Here is an 11,082-nt window from a genome sequence, read left to right as displayed (position 1 = left end):
ACACAAGGTCACTACCCCAGCAGCTGACCGCCTTGCAGCACTGCAGATACCCTGCAGCACACCGAGCTGCCACGATAGATGCGGGGACTAGACCCAGCAGGCACCAACCAAGACTGGCATCCGGAAGAGGTGGACGGCAGGACCCAGGGACTACAGACACACAGGCTGGCTGCCGTAGTCTGAGGCGCCGACCCCCGCCAGACAAGCAGGCCCCTAGAGCGCCTCGAGAGAAAAAAAAAATATATAGGTGTATGTGTGTGTGTGTGTGTGTGTGTGTGTGTATATATATATATATATATATATATATATATATATATATATATATATATATATATATATATATACACACAATGTACATACATACATACACACACAAACATATACATATATATGAACAAACAAATCCATACACAGGCCGGCGAGCAGCGATCCAGCCCCCAAACCTATTGTCCACCTCGAACTAGCCGATAACTTCACCCCCCTATGGACAAGCCCGCACCCAGACGACGGAACGACACTGGCCGTGAAGGACGGTGCAGCAGAGCACGAGGGCAGGCCCGGGGGCCGTCACCCGACAAACCAACCACATGAGAACAAAGCCGGCTAGTTAGCCAGCCCCGACTACCACCACGCGCAGACGCTGCCACAAACCACTACATCGACCACCCCCTGCACCGGACCCAGCAGTCATGGGCGCCCACACTACAAACAAACGGCGGGTCGCCAATGCAGGACAACTAGGGTAGACTTGTCTTGGTCTCACTTCAGATCAGTCAGCCATTCTCGCATGTCCCTTCCCGGGAACAGAGGCCGTCCCGCAGTCGGAGAGACCCACATGCCCGAACAATGTCAAGGGTAAGACGTTGTCTTTGAGCAATCATCCGCTGCCTTCGTCTTCTATTGACATCACGAAGTGGTGGCTGCAATATCTTTCTCGTGGGATGAGATGTTACGAGAATTACAGCTCATGACGCAAAACAACCTTTAAAGAAAAAGGCTACAAATCGCAAATGTACTTTGTCACAATTTTTTAAATATCCCTTTTTTTTGCTGGAAAAAAAGGCAATTGAAACACAGCTAATGGATTTTCTGTTTTGTTTGATCAGCCGTTTTACTGCCGTGTCACAGGCAGCGTTTGGAAACAATTAAGGTATGTAAATATTTAAAAAATATTTCTTTGTAAATATCTAAATTCACTAACTTCGAATTATAGGTCGCTGCGAATAATATCTGATTTATTTATTTTTTTTACAAAAAGTAGTGGTTAAATGATAAATGATAAATGGGTTGTACGGCGGGGAAAATTACAAGGACGATACTCCCAGAGATGAGTGCCATGTACACAACTCGCTGCCTAAAGCGAGTACACAACATCCTGAAGGACAGATACCACCCAGCACATGGCCTCTTCAACCTGCTACCCTCTGGAAGAAGGTATAGATCGATTCGCGCCAGGACCACCAGAATGTCTCACAGTCTGTATCCCCAGGCTGTGAGACTGCTAAATGAACAGCCTGCCCCTTTGCTGCCCCGGACCATCTCATTACCTCACTCTTCACCACCTCAATAATTGTGCTCTGGACACTGCATTACTGCAAAATCAACGTAACACCCATCAGACATCTGACTGTTCCCACCCCCACACCCCCTTTATTCGCCATCTTCCTGACAATGCTAAACTGTGAACTATGGTCAACCTGCACTTTAATGCAGTTTCTATGCCGCTGGACAAAGCTCAAAACAAAATCTCGTTGACATGTATGACTTAAGTGTTATTATGACAATGACAATAAAGGAATTGATTGATTGATTGATTGATTGATACTTGTATAGCGCTTTTCTACCTTCAAGGTACTCAAAGCGCTTTGACAGTATTTCCACATTTACCCATTCACACACACATTCACACACTGATGGAGGGAGCTGCCATGCAAGGCGCTAACCAGCAGCCATCAGAGGCAAAAGGTGAAGTGTCTTGCCCAAGGACACAACGGACGTGACTAGGAAGGTAGAAGGTGGGAATTGAACCCCAGTAACCAGCAACCCTCCGATTGCTGGCACAGCCACTCTACCAACTTCGCCACGCCGTCCCTTGCGACTAATATACCTGTGCGGATTATAGTCGGAAAATAGGTTCAATTCCGTTGTCTCATTCCTGAGTACAATGGTGTCATCAGACTTTGACATCATTGTACTCTAACCCTAACCCTCTACCCCTAGACACTTTAGGACGTGTGCATTTTTATTTAACATTTTGCTTTCATTTTTTTTCTGTCTTCTTGCGATAGGCAATACAAGCCCAAGAGGACTTCGATTGTCATTGATTTTAACTCCATTGACCCTCCTGCAGTTGAACAGCTCCACACAGTGACAATGTCTGATAACAGGAAATCCTGAATGTGGGACAGGACATAAAAGAAAAACACTTTTGGACTATTTTTGTTTCGGGCTGCCTTACTGTTTCAACGCAAATGTCTTAGAAGAATGTATCCTCTCCTGTTTTCACAAAGTCACTTATAATACTCAATTGTAGGAACTTTTTAATGTGGGGTTATGGAATTAACATCAGTTTAAGAAGTCAGGTTCTGTCAGGGGGACCAGACATGTGTTTTCAAGTATTTTCCTTAAGTATATGAATATTTATCCAAGTCTTTACCTCTTTTACTTAGTTCAAAGTGTTCTTCAGTTCCTCTGACCTCTTGGAAGCTAACATTAATTCTTAGTGTTATCATTTAAAACTAATGGCTGCTTATTTCCGCTCCCTAGTCATGATCAGTTCTGTTCTGTGAATACTATTTGTCCTCCTAAGGGTGAGCTGGAATGTGTCCCAGCTGACTTTGATTGAGATTTGGGGTAGACTCTGGATGACCACCATTCAATCGCTTAGAAACAACCATACATATTCACACTTATAAACACTTAACAGTCTACAATTAGACTGAGTTTTGTAGCATGGGAAGAATCTGGCGTACTTTGAGAGTTCCGGACTGCGGCTGACATGCCAACTTTTCCACAACTTACATCCTAGAACTATCAAATTCATATTTTTTTCTCTGGAATTTGGATTCCACTGAAATGACATGACTTGTACTGCTGCTCGATCGCGGTTGCAAGCTGATTAAGGTCAAGGTTCTAGAATGAGCTATTGATTTTTTAAAATATACCTGAAAAGATGCTCATATCAATGCATGCGTTTTTAGCTACAGTGCCTTAAAGCAGTGGTCCCCAACCTTTTTGAAGCCGGGGACCGGTCAACGCTTGAAAATTTGTCCCACGGACCGGGGGGGGAGGGGGAATATTTTTTTATTTTTTATTTTTAAATTTGTTTTCATAAAGAAATACAATCATGTGTGCTTACGGACTGTATCCCTGCAGACTGTATTGATCTATATTGATATATAATGTACATATTGTTTTTTATGTTGATTTAATTTTTAAAAAAAATTATTTTATTTTTTTTAATTTCTTGCGCGGCCCGGTACCAATCGCGGCCCGGTGGTTGGGGACCACTGCCTTAAAGTGTGTTTTTAATTAAATATTGTAATGGGTGTTAACCATGGTGACATCATTCACAGAAAAATGCCCAAATCCACCAAATAGGTTCCTTTCTAGCGTGCACTGTATGTGCCGCATGCATCTCCCTGAAACAAATATTTTCTGGCATTTTGTGGAGCCATGGTGATGTCATTTCAGAAAATTTAACACAAATTGGAATTATTGGTAAAAAAATAATAATAATGTGAAACCTTCATGTGGAACCTACCTCCTTTTTCCAGACACTTTATCTCACACACGCCCTTTCTGGATTAAAGGTATTTTCATGTAAATGTCCCACTCCCATTTATACTGTAGTTGTCCCTCGTTTATCACTGTTCCGAACATGACCGCGATAAACGTTATTTATAAAATAAACATGTTCTTAGCAAGAGCATAAAAGCACAGTTGAAGACCTTCTGAATATATTTTTCAACATTTATGAGAGCCCTTTAGACATGAAAGAACATCCTTTAGTCACTTTTACAGGCTTTAAATCCAATATAATAATGCTGGCTGAGACTGAGCCAATCAATGGCCACGATACTGAACTGTATGGTCTGATTGGTTTGGTCTCATCTCGTGGCCACTCCTACTGTAGTAATGATATTTTTATTTCACATAGCCATTTTTAGGCTTGGGAATGCTTAATTTAGGAGCAAAACATATGTAGGATATGCTTTAAAAAACTAAATGTGTGCTGATACACAATCAAATATACATACCTATATAACAGCTACAAATAAACATAAGTCATTTATTGTTTTCATCAGAATCCCATTTTTTTTTGTATTTGCATGGGTTTTTATTGAAGATTTGGAGGTTTATTTTTGGTTTGTGTTTTCTTTTAAGGAATTTGAGTTATTTTGAAGGTGTGTGTGGCTGTGACAACCAGTAGTTGTCAGTCTTCAGTCTGTCAGGTGCTTCTCTTTCTGACGATTAGACATCTGGAAAGTTGTTTTTCAGGGTTTAAACATTGTTTGGCATGTCTATTTGTCTCTTTTCATGTCATGTAGTTGTTTTTTGGAGTGAGGTACAGATAGCAAACAAGCATGACTATGTGAGCACCACATTTTTTTGTGTGTGAGACGAGTTCGGGCCGTAGGAGAAATCCCAGAAGTTTTTTTTTCCACCACACTGGAGGAATAAACTTTTTTTTTTATCCAATTCTGTGTCCCTCCTTTTATCTTGCATTAGAACACAACACAGTAAAGTCGGTACATGCAAACTCTGCCTGCTACACATACTTCACATATCTCACATTTCTGCAAATATTTGATTAAAACATATCTTTTCATTAAACAACGGTGAAAAAATAACCCTTTGATACAATGTAAAGTAGACAGTGCACAGCTTGTATAACTTTAAATTCGCGGCCCCTTCAAAATAACAACAGTTGTCTAAACAAAAGTGTCACTTTGTGTTTCACTTACTGCACTTTTAATCCATCCATCCGCTTGCTGGAGCCTAGTGTTGTCCCGATACAAATATTTTGGTACCGGTACCAAAATGTATTTCGGTACTTTTGTAAATAAAGGGGACCACAAAAAATATAAATTTTGGCTTTATTTTAACAAAAAATCTTAGGGTACATTAAACATATGTTTCTTATTGCAAGTTTGTCCTTAAATAAATTAGTGAACATACAAGACAACTTGTCTTTTATTGGTAAGTAAGCAAACAAAGGCTCCTAATTTAGTCTGCTGACATACTGTATGCAGTAACATATTGTGTCATTTATCATTCTATTATTTTGTCAAAAGTGGTAGAAAATTAATTATTAATCTACTTATTCATTTACTGTTTATCTGCTTACTCTCTCTTTTATCATGTTCTATCTACACGTCTGTTAAAATGTAATAATCACTTATTCTTCTGTTGTTTGATACTTTACATTAGTTTTGGATGATTCCACAAATTTAGGTATCGATCTGATACCAAGTAGTTACAGTATCATACATTGGTCATATTCAAAGTCCTCGTGTGTCCAGGCACATATTTCCTAAATTTATAAACATAATATATATATATTTTTTTTAAATGAAAGAAGATTTTGTGATGCTAAAAAATATCGATGTAATCATAGTAGTATCGACTAGATACGCTATTGTACTTTGTATCATTACAGTGGATGTTAGGTGTAGATCTACCAATGGCGTTTTATTACATTGTAGCGTCCCGGAAGAGTTGGTGCTGCAGGGAATTCTGGGAATTTGTTCTGTAGTGTTTATGTTGTGTTGCGGTGCAAATGTTCTCCCAAAGTGTGTTTGTCATTGTTGTTTAGTGTGGTTTCACTATATGGCACATGTTTATGACAGTGTTGGCGTTGTTCATATGGCCACCCTTAGTGTGACATGTATGGCTGTTGAATAAGTATGCGCTTCATTCACATGTGAGTAGTGAGTTAAAAGTCAAAATGATCATCTTAATTTTTATTGATCTGACATAGTGAAATCGTGACTTGACTATGGTAAGTATTGACATGATTAAATCCATCCAATGTCATGAGTCCGGGGTACTGTGGTGACTCCTCGTCCTACAGGGATGACACTTGAATTAAATGTGTTTTACTAGTTGCCCTGGTGACAAGGTTTATTGATTTAAAGAAGTAGGTACATCACTGCTGACTGCGGATAGTTATTTGCTACTAGCTAGCTAGCCATGTCTTAAAGCACCTCTTCCTGAGGGCGTTTCAGTGTTATAACTTCACCTTTATCTTTATTTTTTAAGCCAAAATTAGTCCCTTCTCCCTTTTCTGTCTACACACTGTGTCTGCTTGTTAGTACTCTGTGATTGTGCGCTGCCGTACGTGCTCGTCTTGGTGTATATACAAAAGTTTGTACACACCTTCTCATTCAATGGGTTTTCTTTATTTTCATGACTATTTACATTGTAGATTGTCACTGAAGGCATCAAAACTATGCATGAACACATGTGGAGTTATGTACTTAACAAAAAAAGGTGAAATAACTGAAAACATGTTTTATATTGTAGTTTCTTCAAAATAGCCACCCTTTGCTCTGATTTTTGCTTTGCACACTCTTGGCATTCTCTCAATGAGCTTCAAAAGGTCATCACCTGGTTTTCACTTCACAGGTGTCATAGTTTTGATGCCTTCAGTGACAATCTACAATGTAAATAGTCATGAAAATAAAGAAAACTCATTGAAATGAGAAGGTGTGTCCAAACTTTTGGCCTGTACTCTATATGTTTATATAAATGTATTTTAATAATTATTTGAGCGTCTCAGCTACAGTTTGAGATAGGCTCCAGCGACCCCAAAAGGGATAAGCGGTAGAAAATGGATGGATGGATGGATTTGAGCGTCTAGCCTGGAAACGGCAAGAACTACTGTAGTTCTCCGCTAGCAGCCCTAAGGATGGGTGAGTCATGAACGAACCATTTTAAACCCAGTAACCCACAGTAACTGTATTTGTATAAATATATTCTCCCCATGGAAACAGCAACTGATGGTTTTTGCCTCAAATCAACTCTCCTTCACACTTCCTGGCTGAGCTGATTTGCTGCAGTGATTGACGGAGACGACTAAATCACAGAAACTGAACGCACTAAATCTTGGTTCCGGAATGAAGACTCGACTATGATTGATTCACAGATATGGCTGGGATTCGTGAACCAATCATTGACAAGTAAATGACACCCTGCTGAGCAATGGGAGTGAATTTGGTGTCTGATAATCTGGTGTTGAATGCTTGGGTCTTACAATTTTGGTGCCCACATTGTTTCTGTAAACCAGGGGTCGGCAACCCCAAATGTTGAAAGAGCCATATTGGACCAAAAATAAAATTAAAAAAAATAAGTCAGGAGCCGCAAAAAATTAAAAGCCTTACATAAGTGTTATAATGAAGGCAACACTTGATAATATATTAGTTATATTAGCCTACTATCAAAGGCTGACGCAAATCTTCGTTGACAGAAATGTTTCTATTTTAATTTTTATTCTACACATTTTTGCAACATTGGAAATTATTAGTAAAATTGAGGCTTCTCAGAGGGTGAGATAACTTCTGGAAATTACTGTCTCAGAATGGCCAAAGGTATAGATGTGTGTGTCCAAGTTTAAGGAAACGGCAGGCTGTCTTCTTCTAATGGATTTATTACAATCTTTGCAAGCTGGGTAACGTATGCTGTGGTCTGGAACAACATGGCACACACACAACTATCAGAAACGCAGACAATATTACATACAGATAATGTGTCATGAGACAAGCAAATATAAATTAAATACACAGAGGACAAAAGTAAAGGAAATTAAATGAGCTCAAATATACCTACAAACATGGCACAATAATGCAATACGTACATACAGCTAGCCTAAATAGCATATTAGCATCGATTACCTTGCAGTCATGCTGATTAGATAGATAGTACTTTATTAGCACTCCAACAAGTAAATAAAATTAACAAAGCTCACCTTTGTGCATTCACGCACAGCATAAAACGTTTGGTGGACAAAATGAGACAAAAGAGTGGCATAAAACACGTCTTTCTGTGGCAGCGTCGGAGAAAGTTGTGCATGTAAACACACTACGATGAGTCCAAGGATTGCTGGAATTATTAGGACAAAACGGTGCTTGTCAAATAATCTCATCAGTGAAAATGTTTAATATAAACAGTGGGATTTCTAACAATTAGGAAGGGTTGTGTCATGTTTGTTCTCCTACAGAAAATATGTTATAACAAAAAATATATATTTTTTTCTTCATCTTTTTCCATTTTCACACATCTCTGAAAGAGGTCCAGGGAGCCACTAGGGCGGGGCGCTAAAGAGCCGCATGTGGCTCTAGAGCCGTGGATTGCTGACCCTGCTGTAGCCTAAAGTTAACTGTGTTTCCTTTTGGCCATGGAGACCAGCTGCTGCGTCTCTGCCACACCAGAGTCCGTTTGGAGAGACTGGACGAGATGCAGATGAAGAGACAGGGCTGCGGAGCTAGCGCTGAGCGACGGGACGGACAAGCTTCACAGTGTCTTGGCTGCGTGAGCAGGTATCGGGACACCTCGGTCTCCTTGGACGTACAGTTGTGCTCAGAAGTTTACATACCCTGGGAGAATTTATGATTTCTTGGCCATTCTTCAGAGAATATGAATGATAACACAAAAACCTTTCTTCCACTCATGCTTAATGGTTGTGTGAAGCTATTTATTGGCAATCAACTGTGTTTACTCTTTTTAAATCAAAATGACAAAAGAAAGTACCCAAATGACCCTGATCAAAAGTTTACATACCCCAGTGACTTTGATCTGATAACATGCACAAAAGTTGAAACAAACAGGTTTCAATGGCTAATCAAGGTTTCAGTCCTCACCTGTGACCTGTTTGTTTGTAATTAATGTGTGTGTATAAAAGGTCAGTGAGTTTCTGGGCTTCTGACAGACCATTGCATCTTTCATCCAGTTCTGCACAGATGTTTCTGGATTCTGAGTCATGGGATCTGCGAGAAAAGGTAATTAAAGGCCTACTGAAACCCACTACTACCGACCACGCAGTCTGATAGTTTATATATCAATGATGAAATCTTAACATTATAACACATGCCAATACGGCCGGGTTAACTTATAAAGTGACATTTTAAATTTGCCGCTAAACTTCCGGTTCGAAACGCCTCTGAGGATGACGTATGCGTGTGACGTAGCCCAACGAACACGGGTATGCCTTCCACATTGAAGCCGATACGAAAAAGCTCTGTTTTCATTTCATAATTCCACAGTATTCTGGACATCTGTGTTCGTGAATCTGTTTCAATCATGTTCATTGCATTATGGAGAAGGAAGCCGAGCAAGCAAAGAAGAAAGTTGTCGGTGCGAAATGGACGTATTTTTCGAACGTAGTCAGCCACAACAGTACACAGCCGGCGCTTCTTTGTTTACATTCCCGAAAGATGCAGTCAAGATGGAAGAACTCAGATAACAGAGACTCTAACCAGGAGGACTTTTGATTTGGATACACAGACGCCTGTAGAGAACTGGGACAACACAGACTCTTACCAGGATTACTTTGATTTGGATGACAAAGACGCAGACGTGCTACTGTGAGTATGCAGCTTTGGCTTTTTTTTGCGTATGTACGTAACTTTTTTTAAATATATAAGCTTTATGAACCTTGGGTTAGGTGAACGGTCTTTTGGGCTGAGTGATTGTGTGTGTTGATCATGTGTTTGAATTGTATTGGCGTGTTCTATGGAGCTAGGAGCTAGCAGAGGAGCTAGGAGCTAGCATAACACGTACCGTACCGTACGTGCGCGTCACGTACGTAACTTTTTAAAAATATATAAGCTTTATGAACCTTGGGTTAGGTGAACGGTCTTTTGGGCTGAGTGATTGTGTGTGTTGATCGGGTGTTTGAATTGTATTGGCGTGTTCTATGGAGCTAGGAGCTAGCAGAGGAGCTAGGAGCTAGCATAACAAACACGCAGGTGTTATTATGCAGGATTAATTTGTGGCATATTAAATATAAGCCTGGTTGTGTTGTGGCTAATAGAGTATATATATGTCTTGTGTTTATTTACTGTTGTAGTCATTCCCAGCTGAATATCAGGTACCGTGAGTATGCAGCCTTGGCTGCTAAACATTCGATAACTTGACCGTATGTGCGCGTCACGTACGTAACTTTTTAAAAATATATAAGCTTTATGAACCTTGGGTTAGGTAAACGGTCTTTTGGGCTGAGTGATTGTGTGTGTTGATCAGGTGTTTGAATTGTATTGGCGTGTTCTATGGAGCTAGGAGCTAGCAGAGGAGCTAGGAGCTAGCATAACAAACACTCAGGTGTTTTTATGCAGGATTAATTTGTGGCATATTAAATATAAGCCTGGTTGTGTTGTGGCTAATAGAGTATATATATGTCTTGTGTTTATTTACTGTTGTAGTCATTCCCAGCTGAATATCAGGTCACCCCCGGCTCTCACAGCATCTTCCCTATCTGAATAGCTTCAACTCCCCACTAGTCCTTCACTTGCACTTTACTCATCCACAAATCTTTCATCCTCGCTCAAATTAATGGGGAAATTGTCGCTTTCTCGGTCCGAATCTCTCTCACTTCATGCGGCCATCATTGTAAACAATAGGGAACTTTGCGTATATGTTCAACTGACTACGTCACGCTACTTCCGGTAGGTGCAAGCCTTTTTTTTATCAGATACCAAAAGTTGCAATCTTTATCGTCGTTGTTCTATACTAAATCCTTTCAGCAAAAATATGGCAATATCGCGAAATGATCAAGTATGACACATAGAATAGATCTGCTATCCCCGTTTAAAAAAAAAAAAAATTCATTTCAGTAGGCCTTTAAAGGCCTACTGAAACCCACTACTACCGACCACGCAGTCTGATAGTTTATATATCAATGATGAAATCTTAACATTATAACACATGCCAATACGGCCGGGTTAACTTATAAAGTGACATTTTAAATTTCCCGCTAAACTTCCGGTTCGAAACGCCTCTGAGGATGACGTATGCGTGTGACGTAGCCCGGCGAACACGGGTATGCCTTCCACATTGAAGCCGATACGAAAAAGCTCTGTTTTC

General features: G+C 40.1%; 1 protein-coding gene across 1 annotated transcript in view; it reads left to right on the top strand.

The window, feature by feature from the left end:
• The window catches only part of LOC133639416 (centrosomal protein of 44 kDa-like), a 32,308-nt gene extending 27,607 nt beyond the window's left edge, over positions 1-4,701 (top strand). Inside the window, exon 15 of the mRNA XM_062032707.1 lies at positions 2,289-4,701. Within this exon, the coding sequence (XP_061888691.1) occupies positions 2,289-2,397 (109 nt within the window). The 3' untranslated portion in view covers positions 2,398-4,701. The remainder of the gene's footprint in view (positions 1-2,288) is intronic.
• The last annotated feature ends 6,381 nt before the right edge of the window (positions 4,702-11,082 follow it).

The sequence above is a fragment of the Entelurus aequoreus genome, linkage group LG22 (genome assembly GCF_033978785.1).
Source record: "Entelurus aequoreus isolate RoL-2023_Sb linkage group LG22, RoL_Eaeq_v1.1, whole genome shotgun sequence".
NCBI lineage: Eukaryota > Metazoa > Chordata > Actinopteri > Syngnathiformes > Syngnathidae > Entelurus > Entelurus aequoreus.
This window is presented reverse-complemented; position numbering and strand designations above follow the sequence as displayed.